Source organism: Crinia signifera, chromosome 6 (genome assembly GCF_055691185.1).
Source record: "Crinia signifera chromosome 6, ASM5569118v1, whole genome shotgun sequence".
In the NCBI taxonomy this organism is placed as follows: Eukaryota; Metazoa; Chordata; class Amphibia; order Anura; family Myobatrachidae; genus Crinia; species Crinia signifera.
This window is the reverse complement of record NC_139222.1, coordinates 2,819,425-2,841,702: the sequence shown is the minus strand read 5'-3', so window position 1 is coordinate 2,841,702 and position 22,278 is coordinate 2,819,425. Positions and strand designations below refer to the sequence as shown.

The 22,278-nt window shown below is 46.6% G+C and overlaps 1 protein-coding gene across 5 annotated transcripts in view; it reads left to right on the top strand.

Annotated features, from left to right (window-relative positions):
• Positions 1 to 22,278, top strand: part of LOC146009796 (uncharacterized) — a 562,226-nt gene that overhangs the window by 93,872 nt on the left and 446,076 nt on the right. The window contains exon 6 of one of the 5 annotated variants that reach the window (XM_083150260.1): positions 1,201 to 2,631. The exons of 3 other annotated variants lie outside the window; for them this stretch is intronic. In XM_083150260.1, the coding sequence (XP_083006386.1) occupies positions 1,201 to 2,420 (1,220 nt within the window). In that variant the 3' untranslated portion in view covers positions 2,421 to 2,631. Of the gene's footprint in view, positions 1 to 1,197; positions 2,632 to 22,278 lie in introns of those variants that run through there. One more of the 5 variants, XM_083150259.1, reaches the window with a different exon arrangement.

The window sequence follows — 22,278 nt, the reverse complement described above, 5'->3', positions numbered from 1 at the left end:
ATATCTTTGTCATTTATACATTTATGTTTATGGTCACGCTTTTTTAAATTATTTAAATTTGGTTGAATGCTATTGAACCTTTCAAATGATTGAAGTGGTTATGTATATCATTTATACACGTCTGTTAATATCTGAAAATAAATGTAGCTGAATGTCAAAGAAAAGACATGGGGGGGGGGGGGTTTGGAGCCTTGCTATGGAGATAGTGGAGTCCCTGAACATTAGTCCACACACATAGAATGCACTTTTTATAAGGCTGGCATAGCACCCCGAGTAATGTGTGCCAGCTCACATGTAAAGTATAAAAATAATCCAGTGAAAATATGAAAACTAAATTGCTGACCTCACTGTACGAACTGCATTGCGAGCATCTCCTCCGCAAAAAAATAAATACAATTATTTTGTATTTTTTACCACTTTCAGATCAGCCAGTTAAGCGTTCAATGCAGCCTGGGGACATGTTGTACCATACAGTTTTTTATAGTAATCTCAGAAATGAAAGCATGAATAGACATTAATAATAATAATATGATCCTCCTGAATTTACAGTACTGTATAAAGCAATCTGCAGCCATGCATCCATGTGGAAGGCAGACGGTACTGTACTGTATGTTTCCATTTCTAGTTACTGTGCGTGATCTGTATTCAGCGATCCTGTAGCCCAGCGTTCATCTTTAAAGCATATTATCACTGCGTGTCAGCTGCCACTCCTGTATACTGCATTAACCTTACAGTAAAGTAGTTCTTGCACTATGTTACTGTACTGTCTTTCATTGGAGACCTCACGCATGCCCAGTGGTGATTTTCAAAAGCGACCGCTGCTGGTAATAAGCATTACACTCACCGGCAACGCCATATGCCACACTAAACCACAATGCACCATGCCGCGCTACTGCGACACGCTGTAGTGCCCCTCTTGTAGCGACTTAATCGCCATACGTAGGATGAATGAGTGTGGCAACATCTATATAATGTGTATGTACTCAGTGACATACATGTATAATCCCCACTATATGCATACCCGTGTAATCCCGCTATTTGTTTCCCATAGCTTGATGTTAGTAGTAGTATTTGTTATAAATTGTACCTTGTAATTTATACATTGGATGGTAATTTGGGAATTTCTTCCCATCGTCTTTATAGGAATTGGAAACTTGTTATGTGATCGATTCATATTTATATACATTTTATTCCCAGCAGGTGGCGGTAACAGCAGGAATATCTCAGACCATAACATAGAAGATAACATCAGACAGGACTTTCCAGGAGAAGCCCCCATTACCCCAATTATACATCCCCTATGTCACGGTGCAGATATGTCTTCTGATCCCGCTAACCAGGGGAAATGTTCTACTGTTACACATAGAACATCATTTACTCTAACCACAAACTCTCCCTGTTCTATTGATGGCAGATGTTTTACACAGGACACAGAGCTTATAAGCAATCAGCCAGATAAGGCCGGTGAGAAGCGATTTGCATGTTCTGAGTGTGGGAAATGTTTTACATATAAATCTCGTCTTGTTAGACATGAGAGAAGTCACACAGGTGAGAAACCATTTCCATGCTCTGAGTGTGGGAAATGTTTTGCAGAAAAATCATATCTTGGTATACATGAGAGATGTCACACAGGTGACAAACCTTTTTCATGTTCAGAATGTGGGACATGTTTTATACACAAATCACATCTTGTTCTGCATGAGCGATGTCATACAGGTGAGAAACCGTTTTCATGTTCAGAGTGTGGGAAATGTTTTACACGCAAATCACATCTTCTTATGCACGAGAGAAGTCACACAGGTGAAAAGCCATTTCCATGCATTGAGTGTGGGAAATATTTTCCAAATAAATCACAGCTTGTTACACATCAGAGAAATCACACAGATGGGAAACCATTTCCATGTTCTGAGTGTGGGAAATGTTTTAAACACAAGTCACTTCTTGATATACATCAGAGGCGTCACACAGGTGAGAAACCATTTTCATGTTCTTACTGTGGAAAAAGTTTTACACAGAAATCAGATCTTTTAACACATGAGAGAAATCACACAGGTGAGAGGCCATATTCATGCTCCGAGTGTGGGAAATGTTTTTCTAATAAATCAGTTCTTGTTATACATCAGAGAGGTCACACAGGTGAGAAGCCATTTTCATGTTCTGAATGCGGGAAATGTTTTACACAGAGAACAGATCTTGTTACACATCAAAGAAGTCACACCGGTGTGAAGCCATTTCCATGCTCTGAGTGTGCAAAATGTTTTACACGGAAATCAGTTCTTGTTAGACACCAGAGAAGTCACACAGGTGAGAAACCATTTCCTTGTTCTGAGTGCGGGAAATGTTTTACACAAAAATCAGTTCTTGTTAGACATAAGAGAAGTCACACAGGTGAGAAGTGTGTTTCTGATTTAGGGGATTAAAGTCACAGGTTGTTAACCAATTATTCACACAAATATACCCAGGTCAAATGTTATAATTTGAAGGTCTTTTCTCTAAAGAACACATTATATTAAGCACACTGTTTCCCTTCATTTCTTGTTTCCGTCATGTGAATATTTGAGCTGCTGTCTGTTTTATATATATATTTTTTTGTATAACGATTTTTATTAATAAATACAAGAGTTTTTTCAATTGTTTGGGGGGAAACGAGGTGAAATAAACCAGGGGTGATGATGGGGGGGGGCGGATGAGAGGGGGAGGGTGGCCCGAGTTTAAGAATTTTAAAGATAGTAATAGAGATCGAAACAAGAGAAGTAATATACCATTAAAACATATGCACCGAGATAGATATTTATATAGAAAGATTTTTCCATAAGTGACTATTTGGTGTTTCCGAAAACTTTCATAACCGATCTGGAGGTTCCCCTGGTAGATGCGCTAAACACTGTTCCCACTTATCGGTAAAGTCCTTTCCCCCCCTCTTCGGTATCACAGCAGGCAGTACCTCGATCATGGTGCAGACAGACCATTCATTCAGGTGTCAGCGTTACAATGGATGGCTTTGTTTATTCCAGCCAGTGTCCCAACACCAATGATCTGGCCAAGGCGGTGAGTGTGGTTGGAGGGGCAATGATTGGTATGAATCCTGTCTGGGTGCCAATAACAACGGTCTCCATGAGGACAGGAGTTTGGTCAGATTATGGACTTTATACCCAAATACGTTTTATCTTGGAGCAATGCCATATATTCCGTATAACAGTGGCCGAGGAGATGGAACAGTTCGGACAGGCAGGATTGTGACATGGACCCCACTGAGACGGAGAGATCTGGGCTCTGGTGAGTAATGTAATGTGTATCTCTTGTCATTTGCCCGACTTCAACCATTTCTACGCGGTGGGGAATTGTTTGAAAATATCATCTGGTGAGGGGGATTCTGGGAAGTCATGTGACCACGATGTCCATAATCCATCCCAAAGCTTATCTACATTTGAAGGCAGTAGGTCGGAATAAATGCACCGAATTTAACATTTTTTGTCGTATCTGCTAATACCCCATTCACACCAGCATAATTTCCCGGGTTGGGTGACTAGCGCAGGTGTGAAAGATTCCCGGGACAAAATCCCGGCAAAAATTGCCAGGATTTCAACCCTGCTATGGAGCAGGGTTGTTCCCGGGTTTAACCTGGGGACCTGGCCTGTGTGAATGGGGTAGGGGATACTTACCCGGGTTGCCAGTCCTCTGTGTGTTGTCCGGTCGTGGATCCACACAGGCGGCGGGCGCAAATGACGGGACAGGCGGTGGATGAAGATGCGGCAGCTCTCCGGCGGCAGTGAGAGCACCAGAGAGCTGCGTTATCTTCATCCGCCAGCTGTCCCATCATTTGCGCCTGCCGCCCGTGTGGATCCCCGGCCTGCACGGAGGACCAGCAACCAGGGTGAGTATTCTACACACCTACTGCCCGCCTCCACTGCCATCCTACCGCAGGGACTTTTCTGGTGTGAAAGGGGCCAACCCGGGAATGTCCCGGCATGATTCCTGGGCCATATTCCCGGGTGGGTCCCTGCGTTTTCTGGTGTGAAAGGGGTATAAATGAACTAAGGAGTGTAAGGGGGAAGGGGTTGTGCGATGTAGAATTTTATCATAGACTCCCGACTTGACTTTACGATGTATGTAGTGTCTGACTTGGGTGTCAAACTTCTCTCTCAGTTGTTGGAATGGGTATAAATTGCCGCCAGGGTCAAAAACGTACCGTATAGATAAAAGACCTTTATGTTTCCATTGCAGATAAAATGAAATACTGAAGTAGGGAGAAAAATCAGGGTCTCCCCGTAATGGGATAAATTTACACCTGGGTTTGAGTGAAGTCGTTTATGGAAGTGTCACAGGTTTATTTATGTGTTTGTCTGAGCTGTACCTCCCCCAGTAATATCCTGCATTCCTGGCCTGCACCTCTCAGTAATATCCTGCATTCCTGGCCTGCACCTCTCAGTAATATCCTGCATTCCTGGCCGGCACCTCTCAGTAATATCCTGCATTCCTGGCCTGCACCTCTCAGTAATATCCTGCATTCCTGGCCGGCACCTCTCAGTAATATCCTGCATTCCTGGCCTGCACCTCTCAGTAATATCCTGCATTCCTGGCCTGCACCTCTCAGTAATATCCTGCATTCCTGGCCTGCACCTTCCCAGTAATATCCTGCATTCCTGGCCTGCACCTCTCAGTAATATCCTGCATTCCTGGCCTGCACCTCTCAGTAATATCCTGCATTCCTGGCCTGCACCTTCCCAGTAATATCCTGCATTCCTGGCCTGCACCTCCCCAGTAATATCCTGCATTCCTGGCCTGCACCTCTCAGTAATATCCTGCATTCCTAGCCTGCACCTCTCAGTAATATCCTGCATTCCTGGCCTGCACCTCTCAGTAATATCCTGCATTCCTGGCCTGCACCTTCCCAGTAATATCCTGCATTCCTGGCCTGCACCTCCCCAGTAATATCCTGCATTCCTGGCCGGCACCTCTCAGTAATATCCTGCATTCCTGGCCGGCACCTCTCAATAATATCCTGCATTCCTGGCCTGCACCTCTCAGTAATATCCTGCATTCCTGGCCTGCACCTCTCAGTAATATCCTGCATTCCTGGCCTGCACCTCTCAGTAATATCCTGCATTCCTGGCCTGCACCTCTCAGTAATATCCTGCATTCCTGGCCTGCACCTTCCCAGTAATATCCTGCATTCCTGGCCTGCACCTCTCAGTAATATCCTGCATTCCTAGCCTGCACCTCTCAGTAATATCCTGCATTCCTGGCCTGCACCTCTCAGTAATATCCTGCATTCCTGGCCTGCACCTTCCCAGTAATATCCTGCATTCCTGGCCTGCACCTCTCAGTAATATCCTGCATTCCTGGCCGGCACCTCTCAGTAATATCCTGCATTCCTGGCCTGCACCTCCCCAGTAATATCCTACATTCCTGCCCTGCACCTCTCAGTAATATCCTGCATTCCTGGCCTGCACCTCTCAGTAATATCCTGCATTCCTGGCCGGCACCTCTCAGTAATATCCTGCATTCCTGGCCTGCACCTCTCAGTAATATCCTGCATTCCTGGCCTGCACCTCTCAGTAATAGCCTGCATTCCTGGCCTGCACCTCTCAGTAATATCCTGCATTCCTGGCCTGCACCCCTCAGTAATATCCTGCATTCCTGGCCTGCACCTCTCAGTAATATCCTGCATTCCTGGCCTGCACCTCTCAGTAATATCCTGCATTCCTGGCCTGCACCTCTCAGTAATATCCTGCATTCCTGGCCTGCACCTCTCAGTAATATCCTGCATTCCTGGCCTGCACCTCTCAGTAATATCCTGCATTCCTGGCCTGCACCTCTCAGTAATATCCTGCATTCCTGGCCTGCACCTCTCAGTAATATCCTGCATTCCTGGCCTGCACCTTCCCAGTAATATCCTGCATTCCTGGCCTGCACCTCTCAGTAATATCCTGCATTCCTGGCCTGCACCTCTCAGTAATATCCTGCATTCCTGGCCTGCACCTCTCAGTAATATCCTGCATTCCTGGCCTGCACCTTCCCAGTAATATCCTGCATTCCTGGCCTGCACCTCCCCAGTAATATCCTGCATTCCTGGCCTGCACCTCTCAGTAATATCCTGCATTCCTAGCCTGCACCTCTCAGTAATATCCTGCATTCCTGGCCTGCACCTCTCAGTAATATCCTGCATTCCTGGCCTGCACCTTCCCAGTAATATCCTGCATTCCTGGCCGGCACCTCTCAGTAATAGCCTGCATTCCTGGCCGGCACCTCTCAGTAATATCCTGCATTCCTGGCCTGCACCCCTCAGTAATATCCTGCATTCCTGGCCTGCACCTCTCAGTAATATCCTGCATTCCTGGCCTGCACCTCTCAGTAATATCCTGCATTCCTGGCCTGCACCTCTCAGTAATATCCTGCATTCCTGGCCTGCACCTCTCAGTAATATCCTGCATTCCTGGCCTGCACCTCTCAGTAATATCCTGCATTCCTGGCCTGCACCTCTCAGTAATATCCTGCATTCCTGGCCTGCACCTCTCAGTAATATCCTGCATTCCTGGCCTGCACCTTCCCAGTAATATCCTGCATTCCTGGCCTGCACCTCTCAGTAATATCCTGCATTCCTGGCCTGCACCTCTCAGTAATATCCTGCATTCCTGGCCTGCACCTCTCAGTAATATCCTGCATTCCTGGCCTGCACCTCTCAGTAATATCCTGCATTCCTGGCCTGCACCTTCCCAGTAATATCCTGCATTCCTGGCCTGCACCTCCCCAGTAATATCCTGCATTCCTGGCCTGCACCTCTCAGTAATATCCTGCATTCCTAGCCTGCACCTCTCAGTAATATCCTGCATTCCTGGCCTGCACCTCTCAGTAATATCCTGCATTCCTGGCCTGCACCTTCCCAGTAATATCCTGCATTCCTGGCCGGCACCTCTCAGTAATATCCTGCATTCCTGGCCTGCACCTCTCAGTAATATCCTGCATTCCTGGCCTGCACCTCAGTAATATCCTGCATTCCTGGCCTGCACCTCTCAGTAATATCCTGCATTCCTGGCCTGCACCTCTCAGTAATATCCTGCATTCCTGGCCTGCACCTCTCAGTAATATCCTGCATTCCTGGCCGGCACCTCTCAGTAATATCCTGCATTCCTGGCCTGCACCTCTCAGTAATATCCTGCATTCCTGGCCTGCACCTCTCAGTAATATCCTGCATTCCTGGCCTGCACCCCTCAGTAATATCCTGCATTCCTGGCCTGCACCTCAGTAATATCCTGCATTCCTGGCCTGCACCTCTCAGTAATATCCTGCATTCCTGGCCTGCACCTCTCAGTAATATCCTGCATTCCTGGCCGGCACCTCCCCAGTAATATCCTGCATTCCTGGCCTGCACCTTCCCAGTAATATCCTGCATTCCTGGCCTGCACCTCTCAGTAATATCCTGCATTCCTGGCCGGCACCTCTCAGTAATATCCTGCATTCCTGGCCGGCACCTCTCAGTAATATCCTGCATTCCTGGCCTGCACCTCCCCAGTAATATCCTGCATTCCTGGCCGGCACCTCTCAGTAATATCCTGCATTCCTGGCCGGCACCTCTCAGTAATATCCTGCATTCCTGGCCGGCACCTCTCAGTAATATCCTGCATTCCTGGCCTGCACCTCCCCAGTAATATCCTGCATTCCTGGCCGGCACCTCTCAGTAATATCCTGCATTCCTGGCCGGCACCTCTCAGTAATATCCTGCATTCCTGGCCTGCACCTCCCCAGTAATATCCTGCATTCCTGGCCGGCACCTCTCAGTAATATCCTGCATTCCTGGCCGGCACCTCTCAGTAATATCCTGCATTCCTTGCCTGCTGCAATCCCTCCCAAAAGACCTGTCTCGCTGAGTTACACTCTCCAGGTAAATCCTATGTTGCCGGGCCACTCCAGCGTGTTCTTGTGTCTTGAAGATTTGGGAAATAAATAATAGGTAGAAAAAAAGTCACCAGTCCATCAAGTTAGACTGACCATGTGACCTGTGTACAGTCCTCTAACCTCAGGGGTTGACAATGTGTCCTGTACACAGTCCTCTAACCTCAGGGGGTGACTGCGTGTCCCGTGCACAGTCCTCTAACCTTAGGGGGTGACCGCTTGTCCTGTACACAGTCCTTTAACCTTGGGGGGGGTGACAGCGTGTCCTGTGTACAGTCCTCTAACCTTAGGTGGTGACCAGGTGTCCTGTGTACAGTCCTCTAACCTCAGGAGGTGACCGCGTGTCCTGTGTACAATCCTCTAGCCTTAGGTAGTGATCGCGTGTCCTGTGTACAGTCCTCTAACCTTAGAAGGTAACCATGTGTCCTGTGTACAGTACTCTAACCTTGGTGGGTGACCGCGTGTCCTGTGTACAGTCCTCTAACCTCAGGGGGTGACCGCGTGTCCTGTGTACAGTCCTTTAACCTTAGGGGGTGACCGCTTGTCCTGTGTACAGTCCTCTAACCTCAGGGGGTGACCGCGTGTCTTGTGTACAGTCCTCTAACCTCAGGGGGTGACCGAGTGTCCTGTGTACAGTCCTGTAACCTTAGAAGGTAACCACGTGTCCTGTGTACAGTCCTCTAACCTTAGGGGGTGACCGCGTGTCCTGTGTACAGTCCTCTAACCTTAGGGGATGACCGTGTGTCCTGTGTACAGTCCTCTAACCTTAGGGGGTGACCGCGTGTCCTGTGTACAGTCCTCTAACCTTAGGTGGTGACCGCGTGTCCTGTGTACAGTCCTCTAACCTCAGGAGGTGACCGCGTGTCCTGTGTACAATCCTCTAGCCTTAGGTAGTGATCGCGTGTCCTGTGTACAGTCCTCTAACCTTAGAAGGTAACCATGTGTCCTGTGTACAGTCCTCTAACCTTGGTGGGTGACCGTGTGTCCTGTGTACAGTCCTCTAACCTTGGTGGGTGACCGCGTGTCCTGTTTACAGTCCTCTAACCTCAGGGGGTGACCGCGTGTCCTGTGTACAGTCCTTTAACCTTAGGGGGTGACCGCGTGTCCTGTGTACAGTCCTCTAACCTCAGGAGGTGACCGCGTGTCCTGTGTACAATCCTCTAGCCTTAGGTAGTGATCGCGTGTCCTGTGTACAGTCCTCTAACCTTAGAAGGTAACCATGTGTCCTGTGTACAGTCCTCTAACCTTGGTGGGTGACCGTGTGTCCTGTGTACAGTCCTCTAACCTTGGTGGGTGACCGCGTGTCCTGTTTACAGTCCTCTAACCTCAGGGGGTGACCGCGTGTCCTGTGTACAGTCCTTTAACCTTAGGGGGTGACCGCTTGTCCTGTGTACAGTCCTCTAACCTCAGGGGGTGACCGCGTGTCTTGTGTACAGTCCTCTAACCTTAGGGGGTGACCGCATGTCCTGTGTACAGTCCTGTAACCTTAGAAGGTAACCTCGTGTCCTGTGTACAGTCCTCTAACCTTAGGGGGTGACCGCGTGTCCTGTGTACAGTCCTCTAACCTTAGGGGATGACCGCGTGTCCTGTGTACAGTCCTCTAACCTTAGGGGGTGACCGCGTGTCCTGTGTACAGTCCTCTAACCTTAGGGGGTGACCGCGTGTCCTGTGTACAGTCCTCTAACTTCAGGATGTGACCGCGTGTCCTGTGTACAGTCCTCTAACCTTAGGTGGTGACTGCGTGTCCTGTGTACAGTCCTCTAACCTCAGGAGGTGACTGCGTGTCCTGTGTACAGTCCTCTAACCTCAGGAGGTGACCGTGTGTCCTGTGTACAGTCCTCTAACCTTAGGTAGCTGAGGTGACCGTGTGTCCTGTGTACAGTCCTCTAACCTTAGGTAGTGATCGCGTGTCCTGTGTACAGTCCTCTAACCTTAGAAGGTAACCATGTGTCCTGTGTACAGTCCTCTAATCTTAGAAGGTAGCCATGTGTCCTGTGTACAGTCATCTAACATTAGGGGGTGACCGCGTGTCCTGTGTACAGTCCTCTAACCCCAGGGGGTGACCGCGTGTCCTGTGCACAGCCCTCTAACCTTAGGGGGTGACCGCGTGTCCTGTGCACAGCCCTCTAACCTTAGGGGGTGACCGCGTGTCCTGTGTACAGTCCTCTAACCTTAGGGGATGACCGCGTGTCCTGTGTACAGTCCTCTAACCTTAGGGGGTGACCGCGTGTCCTGTGTACAGTCCTCTAACCTCAGAGGGTGATCGCGTGTCCTATGTACAGTCCTCTTACCTTAGGGGGTGACCGCGTGTCCTATGTACAGTCCTCTAACCTTAGGGGTTGACCGCGTGTCCCGTGCACAGTCCTCTAACCTTACAGGGTGACCTTGTGTCCCGTGCACAGTCCTCTAACTTTACGGGGTGACCTTGTGTCCTGTGTACAGTCCTCTAACCTCAGGAGGTGACCGTGTGTCCTGTGTACAGTCCTCTAACCTCAGGTGGTGACCGCGTGTCCTTTGTACAGTCCTCTAACCTTACGGGGTGATCGTGTGTCCTGTGTCCCGTGCACAGTCCTCTAACTTTACGGGGTGACCTTGTGTCCTGTGTACAGTCCTCTAACCTCAGGAGGTGACCGTGTGTCCTGTGTACAGTCCTCTAACCTCAGGTGGTGACCGCGTGTCCTTTGTACAGTCCTCTAACCTTACGGGGTGATCGTGTGTCCTGTGTACAGTCCTCTAACCTTAGGTAGTGACCGCGTGTCCTGTGTAAGTCCTCTAACCTTAGGTAGTGACCGCGTGTCCTGTGCACAGTCCTCTAACCTTTAGGTAGTGACCGCGTGTCCTGTGCACAGTCCTCTAACCTTTAGGTAGTGACCGCGTGTCCTGTGCACAGTCCTCTAACCTTTAGGTAGTGACCGCGTGTCCTGTGTAAGTCCTCTAACCTTAGGTAGTGACCGCGTGTCCTGTGCACAGTCCTCTGACCTTAGGTAGTGACCGCGTGTCCTGTGCACAGTCCTCTAACCTCAGGGGGTGACTGCGTGTCCTGTGTACAGTCCTCTAACCTCAGGGGGTGACCGCGTGTCCTGTGTACAGACCTCTAACCTCAGGGGGTGACTGCGTGTCCTGTGTACAGTCCTCTAACCTTAGGGGGTGACCGCGTGTCCTGTGTACAGTCCTCTAACCTTAGGGGGTGACCGCGTGTCCTGTGTACAGTCCTCTAACCTCAGGATGTGACCTCGTGTCCTGTGTACAGTCCTCTAACCTTAGGTGGTGACCGTGTGTCCTGTGTACAGTCCTCTAACCTCAGGAGGTGACCGCGTGTCCTGTGTACAGTCCTCTAACCTCAGGAGGTGACCGCGTGTCCTGTGTACAGTCCTCTAACCTTAGGCAGTGATCGCGTGTCCTGTGTACAGTCCTCTAACCTTAGGTAGTGATCGCGTGTCCTGTGTACAGTCCTCTAACCTTAGAAGGTAACCATGTGTCCTCTGTACAGTCCTCTAATCTTAGAAGGTAACCATGTGTCCTGTGTACAGTCATCTAACATTAGGGGGTGACCGCGTGTCCTGTCCTCTAACCTTAGGGGTAACCGCGTGTCCTGTGCACAGCCCTCTAACCTTAGGGGGTGACCGCGTGTCCTGTGTAGAGTCCTCTAACCTCAGAGGGTGATTGCGTGTCCTGTGTACAGTCCTCTAACCTTAGGGGGTGACCGCGTGTCCCGAGCACAGTCCTCTAACCTTAGGGGTGACCGCGTGTCCTGTGTACAGTCATCTAACCTTAGGTGGTGACCGCGTGTCCTGTGTACAGTCCTCTAACCTTAGGGGGTGACCGCGTGTCCCGAGCACAGTCCTCTAACCTTAGGGGTGACCGCGTGTCCTGTGTACAGTCATCTAACCTTAGGTGGTGACCGCGTGTTCTGTGTACAGTCCTCTAACCTTAGGAGGTGACCACCTGTCCCGTGTACAGTCCTCTAACCTTAGGAGGTGACCGCGTGTCCCGTGTACAGTCCTCTAACCTTAGGGGGTGACCGCGTGTCCCGTGTACAGTCCTCTAACCTTAGGGGGTGACCGCGTGTCCCGTGTACAGTCCTCTAACCTTAGGGGGTGACCGTGTGTCCCGTGTACAGTCCTCTAACCTTAGGGGGTGACCGCGTGTCCCGTGTACAGTCCTCTAACCTTAGGGGGTGACTGCGTGTTCTGTGTACAGTCCTCTAACCTTATGGGGTGACCGCATGTTCCGTGTACAGTCCCCTAAACTTAGGGGGTGACCGCGTGTTCTGTGTACAGTCCCCTAACCTTAGGGGGTGACCGCGTGTCCCGTGCACAGTCCTCTAACCTCAGGGGTGACCGCGTGTCCTGTGTACAGTCCCCTAACCTCAGGGGGAGACTGTGTGTCCCGTGCACAGTCCTCTACCCTCAGGGGGTGACCGCGTGTCCCGTGCACAGTCCTCTACCCTCAGGGGTGACCGAGTGTCCCGTGTACAATCCTCTACCCTCAGGGGTGACCGCGTGTCCTGTGCACAGTCCCCTAACCTCAGGGGGTGACCGCGTGTCCTGTGCACCGTCCCCTAACCTCAGGGGGTGACTGCGTGTCCTGTGCACCGTCCCCTAACCTCAGGGGGTGACCGCGTGTTCTATTGCAATAATTAATGCAGGATATAATGAAAGCATGGATAAGAGATTTAGTAGTGTCTTATGTGAGAGAGGGTTGTATTTTGGATGTAACAAGATAACTAGTATTGTGTGGTGCGCAATTAACAGCAGCTGGCGAGGGGGTAGTCACTCCCCTAAAATGCATGCAAAAACAATGCCAGCGCTGAATGAATGATTTACACAAGACGGTTCACAATGATAAATTATATTTATTAACTAGAATTAAGATAATGTAAAACTCAATAATAATATAAATAATAAACGTATATATCACAAGAGTGTCTTCGATTGTGGTATGTATTGTTGATAAAATTCAATTAAAAACTCACAGATTTTTCCAAATGGGTGTGAGGTATTATATTACCATTCCTATGGGGATCCACTGATGGGTACTGGAAAGGTGAGGGATAAATTGCAGTCCCAATAATTGCAAGAAATTCACAGTATTCCCAAATGGAAGCTCAATACTTTCAAGAGCACAAGATTTCCTAATGGAGACCACTGGTGTGTTTAGGAATTGGTCTAGGTATTCCATATGGATACTCAATCACTTTACCGTCTCCTTGGTGCTCTATGGATTCAGACGTGTGGTGGATCACAGGTACATATGCAGGGATCCAGTAGGTTAATATATAAGCTTGTATTTTGGATATTTTTTAGATGCATGTAACATGACTTGGAGACAGATTGAGGGCCTTATTTTGGTTCATTCTTTCTGACAAAATCCTTCTTAGATGGACAAAACCATGTGCACTGCAGGGGGGCAGATGTAAATTGTGCAGAGAGAATTAGATTTGGGTGAGTTATTTTGTTCCTGTGCAGGGTAAATACTGGCTGCTTTATTTTTACACTGCAATATAGATCTCACTTTGAAGTAAAACCCCACCCAAATCTAATTCTCTCTGCACATGTTACATCTGCCCCACCTGCAGTGCACATGGTTTTGTCCATCTAAGAAGGATTTTGTCAGAAAGAATGAACCAAAATAAGGCCCTGAATGTGGAGAAGAAAGGACAGTTCAGAGTCGAGGATGACCCCTAAGCAACGAGCTTGTGGGGTATGGTAGATTGTTGAGTTGTCAACAGCGATGGAGATATCAGGATGGTAACTGTTCTTAGTTGGCGGGAATATAAGTAATTCCGTTTTGGAAATATTGAGTTTGAGTTGGCGAGAAGACATCCAAGATGAGATGGCAGAGAGACATTCAGAGACTCGGTCCAAAACCAATGGTGAGAACTCTGGGGTTGATAGATAGATTTGAGTATCATCTGCATATAAGTGATACTGAAATCCGAAAGAGCTTATTAGTTTGCCAAGAGAGGAAGTATAGATTGAGAAGAGCAGAGGACCTAAGACTGAGCCTTGCGGAACTCCGACTGACAGAGGTAGTGAGGAGGAAGTAGAGTCAGAGAAGCGAACAGTGAAAGAGCGATCAGATAGGTAAGATGTGAACCAGGAAAGGGCTGTATCATTAAGACCTAGGGCCAGATTCTCTAAGCTTCAAAAGTGAGAAAATGGAGAGTGATAAACAGCCCGCCAATCAGTTCCTACCTGACATTCCACAGACTATGTATGAAAAATGTCAGACATTACATCTGCTGGTGTTATCCTAAGGTGGTAATCCGGTCTACCAGGCCATCTGCGGGTGGTATCCTGAGGTGGTGATCCAGTCTTCCGGGCCATCTGCGGGTGGTACACTGAGGTGGTAATCCTGTGTACTTTTAATAACTGGCATAAATCTTTCATCAGCTTGGTAACAAAAGGGGTACCTTGGCCCGTTAAGACCTCCTTTGGTATTACTAATCGAGTCTACATGGTTTTTTTTTTCAATTCAATCATTTTTATTACATTTTTGCATATTAACATCAACACAACCCATAAATATATTCTAGGTGGACAGAGTAACGAACATATGCTTGCGGTGAAACATGTAGTGTATGGTGACATTCAAAACAAGAGATGCTGATCAGGACGATTTGTAATAAGTCAGATAACTTTACATCAGTACAGGATGTTTTGATACCCGAAGGCGCCAATCAGGTAGCATATGAGAATCAACGAAATATAATTAAGAAAATGGTACATAAACAGAAAATCACCATACTACCACGTGGTGTACAATCTAGTAATCAAATATTGATAGGAACGGGAAATTCTTTCGATCAGGGAGGTGGAGCCACGGCGGTGTGCGTGTGAGTAGGGGAGAGAGTCAGCTCCCCAGACTTCCGACAGCGTCTCCTCCCTTCCCGCCAACCTCCGTCAATGCTTCCCCGCCTAAGGTGATACCCGTCCGGCGGAGGAGAGAGTGAACCAGTGCCCGGCTAATACAGCCGCCGAAGAAACCGCTACAGTTTGGGGACCCAGCGTCTGGTCGGCGCATACGTAGCCTACCTCAGCCCAGTGGAAGCCGTGCAGCATCGCGCGGTGAGCGTCCGGGAAGGAGGGACGCGCAGGTCCTGGGCTGCTGCGCTCTGCTTGCCGGGTGAAGGAGCAGACTGACGGGTGTATACCCGGGAGAAATCGCGTCACCAGCTGGACCCCGCTGTCCTGAACGCCCCAAGAGACTTGCCTGATGGTATGAAAGGCCGGCGTACAGCTGAAAGCACAGCCGCAGATCTCTGTTCTGCACAGCTGATCGTTGCCCCGTTAGGGGAAAGGCTCCTGTTGGAGATAGCAGTGGACCCCGGACTGATATATATAAAGGGTCATTGAAGAAACCTGCACACCAGGGGACGAGAGGATAAACCTGCGCTGTGGGACATCCATTGCTGCAAGTAAAAAAAAAACGGATACCTGAATATTGGAATAAAGCAGTGGAGACAGGAACCCAGAAAGCTCCATATATTAAAGCAGAGATCCTCTCCCTCAGGATTGAGGTAGCAGAGGCCTGCCTTTGTGACAATAAAGACACACTTTGGTCGATTTATCTGAGGTCCCAGGCGGGTAAGAGTGTCTTTTAAGACACATCTATATTGACCTAAGTAACAAAGTATTAATTGGGGTTATTACTCTTTCTCTGTTTTTGAGAGTGTTGGGTATTGTGGCCCCTGCGACGCAGAAAGGGACTTACAGTGAACTTTATCTTGTGTGGTGATTTGGCCAATATTCCCAGTAGATAATCGCTTGTAAGCAAAAATGGGGAAAACCTCAACTGCCGCAGCGCGGCTAGAAAAGTTTGCACGGGCTCAGTCCCAAGCTCAGAATACAACTAACTCAACTCCCAGCACTCCACACTCATCTCCAGTAAAAACTGGTGGGGCACAATCACAGAATGAAGTTACCCTGCAACAAGTGTTAAATGCAGTTAGCATGTGTGAAACCCGGTTATCAGGGCAAATTGAAAAGGTACAATCCGACATTACTCTCTTGAGGGATGATGCCCAGAAAACAAGGGACAGAGTAACTGAGGTGGAGAATCGCATATCACTTCTGGAGGATAGTATAGCACCAGTGCAAAAACAGCTGAAAGCTACAACTAGCAAAGTTATAGAGCTGCAGAATAAAGTTACCGATATGGAGGGGCGACTACGCAGGAGTAATTTACGTGTCATAGGGCTAGAGGAGCGTGCTGAAGGGAACTCCCCCGAAAAATTTATGGAAGAATGGTTGGTGCAAGTCTTCGGAAAGGACTATCTAACCCCTTTTTTTGCAGTTGAGCGGGCACATCGTGTACCCTCAAAACCCCCTATTCCAGGGGGACCCCCACGCAGGGCCGCCAAGAGAAATTCTGGGCCCCGGTACAACAACTTCCTGGGGCCCCCACGGGTGGAGATCCCCGCACACTCTGCGGACCTTGTGTTACGCCACTGTTTCCAAGGTGGATACACGTACAAAAATTTACACTGTAATGTCTATTACACATGTCACACATCCATTACATATTATACCACATGCCATAATGCTCATTACACGTTATGACACACACCGTAATGCTCATTGCATATTAAGAAGTTAACATGCTCTACCAGGGGTTAACATGTTCTGCCAGGGGTTAACATTCTGTGCCAGGGATTAACCTGTCTGCCCTGATTTACATGCTCTGCCAGGGGTTAACATGCTCTGCCAGGGGTTACATGCTCTTTGCAAAGGATTTACACATACCCTCCAACATGGCCCATTTCATTAGGTACAAAATGCTCTGTTCCTGGACTTCCCTGCCAGTGGCAATTACAGATGTGAGCCTGCAGCACAGTCCAATATTCAAAAGGGGGGGTCACATATACTGCCACCCCAAGCATCACTGTCCTGGACTCACTGGCAGTTGATGTGACTGCCCCTCTTTGAATTTTGGACTGTGCTGGAGTCCAACCTCTGTAACTGCCACTGGCAGGGAAGTCCAGGAACAGAGCATTTTGTATCTAATGGAATGGGTCATGTTGGGGGTACTTGCCACCAAATAAAAAAAAAACCTGTGTGTCCAGACCAGGGCCCCCCTGACAGGCCCGGGCCCGGGTAAATTGTACCTGCTCCCCCCCTCTCTCGGCACCCCTGCCCCCACGTACTATGCTGCTAAAACTGCTACATTACCAAGACCGGGACAATCTGCTGAAACTGGCTAGATACAGCGAGAATCTGTGCTTCAATGGACAGAAAATAGCATTGTATCCTGATCTCCCGTATATTATTCAGAAAGAAAGATCAAAATTTAAGGAAATCAAAAGTAGACTCAGAGAGCTGAACTTAAAATACTCGATGATGTACCCAGCAAAACTCCGAGTGGTATACGGGGATGAGGCCAGATTCTTCCTGTCACCTGAAGATGCGGTCGAGTGGTTGAATAAGACACATCCGGGCCGTCTACAGTTGGTGGCCAGTTGAAATATAGAATTCTAGTCTGTACAGTGATAGCTCTGGGAAAGTAACATTCAGTTAAGGAATGGGGGGAAGGGAAAAAGAAAGAAGATAGAACAGGAAAAAGATATAAAAAAAAGAAAAAAAAAAAGTAAATTAAAAAGGGATAAAAAAATAAATAAAAAAAAATAAATAAATAATAAAATAAAAAATAAAAAAATAAAAAGGGAAATAAATTGATACGGTGCACTGGTTCTGGGCGGGGGAAGGGGGGAGGGAGGGTGAGAATAATATATGTATTGGGTATGTAATAATAAGGATAAATGTGTAATAGGGGGAAAAAAAATATATATATGTGTAATTTGTTTCTCTATTTTCTGAAAAAACAAATAAATATATATACCCATAAGATATGATAGGTCTGGGGAGCTGAGCATGCCTTAAAAAAGGTTTACCTTAGTGGCAGAGTGTAAATACCTCTAAAGGGTTATTGTGTAGTGGGGGGACAAAGAGGTATGCCTAGGGGGATAGGTTATACAGGGAGGGGGGCGGGGGGTTGGGTATGTGTTCGAGGTATATGTTGTATGAAATATTTGTGTGAAATCTGCAATTCCTGGTTGATAGGAGATATGGATCCGGGGAATCTGAACTTCTGTGTAATGTTGGAAAAATGTAAGAGAACTGACAATGGTTAGTGTACTAACATGGAACGTTAGGGGGTTAAATGAAAAAATAAAGAGGTCATTAGTGATGAAACAATGTAGAACAATGGCCGCTGATATTATTTGTCTCCAAGAGACTCATTTATATGGGGATAAAATCATTGCGTTAAAAAGGCCATGGATTGAAAAATCTTACCATTCTCAGTTCTCTCCTTCCTCAAGGGGCGTATCGGTGATTGTAAAAAAGAATATTGGGTTTGACTGTATAACAAGCAAAATTGACCCGCAAGGGAGATTCGTCTTTCTAGATGCTTATATTGCGACATGTAGATTTTGTATAATTGCAGTATATATTCCACCGCCTTTTTCCTATGATGTACTTAGAAAAGCAGTTGACTTTATAGCAGATAGACCCACAGCACACATCATCTGTTTAGGGGATTTTAATGCGGTTATTAACCCAAAACTGGATAGATTGCAGATGAACACGGTTAAAATTGTGAACAACAGGGGGATAGCTGATTTCTGTACCCAGGTGGGGTGGCGGGATATTTGGAGAGATAGACATCCTAACGTTCAGCAGTACTCCTGTTATTCAGCCTCGCATAACTCCTTTTCACGGATTGACATGATTTTAGTATCAGTTGAATTAACAAATTATGTGAGAGGGATTGAGTATAAAGGGCGAGGTATATCAGATCACTCGCCAGTAATTATGCAAATCGATCTAAATATGGAGAAAGGGTTTTCTTACTGGTGTTTTCACCCGAACTGGCTTTCAAAAATAAAAAAGGATGGATTAATGCAAGTAGAAATTGACGGGTTTTTCACGCAAAATGTTGCTACTGCAAGTAATACAATTGTATGGGAGACTTTCAAGGCCTTTCTTAGAGGTATCCTTATGAAGGAAATTGCGGGAGAAAAAAAGAAAGCTAGAGAAATAGCTAATACATTGGAGGTGGAGATGAATAGAGCAGAAGAAAAATACTTGAGGGATAAAAGTGAGACCACTAAAATAAATTGGTTAAAAGAGCAGCAAAAATGGTTAGATCACCTCCAGGTAATGGCAAACTTTCGAATGTTAAAAAGTTCTCACCAACTGTATCTAAATAGTGAGAAGGCGGGTAAATATTTATCTTATCTAGCAAAGATAAATGCCCCCTCTACTAATATAAGTAAGATTTCTAAAGATGATGGCCGGTTTGTAACTACTAACCCAGAAATATCGGAAGTATTTGTGCAACATTTTAAAGACGTGTAAAGTTCCAAATTGGAAATAGAGACGGCAGAGTTAAAAGCCTTCTTGGCTCAGACCCAACTCCCGCTTCTGCCACAAGAAAGCAAAGAGATGTTGGAAAAACCCTTTTCTATTGAAGAAGTGGAAGAGGTCCTCAGGTTAATGCCCCAGGGTAAAGCCTCAGGGGTGGATGGCTTACCGAGTGAGGTATACAGTTTTTTGGGGAAAAATATGGCCAAGTATATGTGGCAGGCATTTAGGGGAATGGAGCTGGACGGCAGCCTAACTCATTCAATGACCGAGGCGGTAATTAACGTTATTCCCAAAGTGGGTAAGGATCCCCTAAAAGTAGATTCTTATAGGCCAATACCATTGATATCTGCAGATGCGAAGGTATATGCGAAGATTATGGCTGTGAGGTTGAGTAAAGTGATCCACTATATGGTGCATCCGGATCAAACCGGTTTTATCTGCGGGAAATCCACAGCCATTAACCTTCGCAAGGTATTTTCGTATCTGCAATGGGCCGGGGTTATGAAAAAAAGTGTGGGAGTAGCAGCATTCGATGCTAATAAAGCATTTGACTCTATAGAATGGCCTTTTTTGCGACAGGTGCTGATCAGTTATGGTTTCGGTCCTCGGTTTATTGAGAGAGTGTTCCTGTTATATCAATCCCCCACTGCAAGAGTCCTGATTAATGGACATGTATCAGAACCATTCAATCTTGGTAGGGGAACCAGGCAGGGGTGCCCGTTGTCACCGCAGTTATTTGCGCTGGCAATTGAGCCCCTTGCCTGTAAACTGAGGGAAGTTCTGGAGACCCGTGGGCGCCCAGAAGACTATAATATCATTTCATTATACGCGGATGACCTACTGGTGGGTTTATCTAATTATCAAAGAGATTTAGATGAGGTGTTAAAAGTCATAAAAGAATACGGGAGATACTCGGGGCTAACAACTAATCTAAGTAAATCGCAGTTGCTCATTGTAGGGGAGGATGGTAACACGTTGAGTCTGCCAATGCACTATCCGCCAAGGGTAAAACAGTTTAAGTACTTGGGTATTATTGTGGCAGAAGAGATGGGTAAATATGTGGCTAATAATTTAGATCCGATTATTATAGAAATAAAATCAAAATTTAAAACGTGGTTAAAACTCCCCCTTAATGTATTGGGTCGTGTTAACTTGGTCAAGATGGTCATTCTGCCCAGGGTACTTTATGTATTACAGCATGCTCCAATTTATATACAAGATAAGGTATTCAATAGGATACAGGGAGTTATCTCCTCCTTTGTTTGGAAAAATAAAAGACCTAGGGTTAGGATGGCCACCTTGACGAGATCTCGAAAAAGAGGGGGACTTTCATTGCCCAATTTTAAGTTGAATTATTATGCCTCACAGCTGGCACAAATAAAGGGTTGGATGAATGGGCAGGAATACCCTAAAGAGCTACTCAGATTACTCGCTAAGATGGCACCTAGATACACGCTTTTTCAGATATTGTTGACAAAAGGGAGAATTAAAAACCAGGCGCCCTTATTAAAGCAGGCCAGGAAGATATGGCAATGGGCTAGCAAGATGCAGGGGGAAGAAGGTATAGATCCAGACACATTTATTTTCTCGCTAAAAAATTCTGAAATAATTAAAGAGCATGAAGCAACACGCATATGGAGCCAATATGGAGTAACATCTATGGGTCAAGTCTACGTAAATAATCAATTAAAGTCTTTTACTCAATTACAAGAAGAGTTTGAGGTCCCAGGGCGAATGTTCTTTAGATTTCGGCAACTGAGAAGTGCGTTGGCAGCGCAGGAGAGAGAACAGGGATCCGTTATATGTGAATCTGCTCTTAAAAAATTTATAAATAATATGGGAAAGCCCAAAATGGTCTCCAAATGTTATCAATATTTGTTAGAAATTACGCAGGTTGAAGATCTAGAAGGTCTAAGAGATAAATGGCAAAAAGAGGTACTAGGGCTAGATTTACAATCCTGGAAGATAGCTCTGAATTCAGCAACTGTGGCAACAAACTCGGCTAGAATACAACAAATTCAGTTTAATATCCTACACAGGACATATATGACCCCGGATAAGATCAGTAAATTCACACCTGACCATCCTAACAACTGCCCTAAATGTAATGAATCAAAATGTGGTTTTTTTCATTTAGTATGGGAATGTAAAATAATTAGGAAATATTGGCAGAAGATCGAAGATATAATGCTACAAAGTGGCATACCGGTTCAAAAAGCCACGCCTTTGGCATATATATTGGGAGTATGGCACAGTGATCAAATGTCGCAAGGGCAAAGGCAATTGGCTATATATTTGAGCTCAATCGCAAAAGTTATTATTGCACGATCATGGATGGCAAAAACTGGTCCAGAAGTGAGAGCCTGGATTAATTTGGTGAATCTCACTTGTGAACATGAAAGATATATTAGTCTCAAACGTAACACCATAAAAAAAATTTCCGCAATATGGGAGGGCTGGTTGGTTACCAAATATTATGGGAAATAGGGGCAGGTGAAAGAGAGAGGGAGGGTAGGGAAGGGAAGAAGTAGAAATGCCCAATAGGGCTCATACACACAAGTACACGTAGATATGCACGGGATTGGAAGGATGAGAAAAGAAGTAGGGCAGCGGAGGTGACATGGTCACGATAGTGGCCTCTTAAGTACTGTAGGTCTTGGGGGGGAGGGGGAGGGATGATAGGGAAAAGGGTAGGAACTATGGGGACGGAAAAGAAAAGGGAAGGGATGGAGGGGGAAAATAATATGTTTAGAACTAAGGTAGTGGATATAAAAGCATTGAGACACTTGATCACTTTCACTGTTGGGGGGGGGAAGTATTTTCAATTTATAAGTACTGGGTTATCTTTTTTTTTTTTTTTTTTTATTCTCTCTCTCTCTCTCTTATTGTTTTTTTCTTTTTCCCATAAGTTAAGACAAAACCCTAAAGAGCACTGACGCAACAGTATCCCACAAAGGACGGGAAGAAAGGAAGGTCAGCAGGGGTCAGAGACAATAAAAACTAAAGGCACTTGATT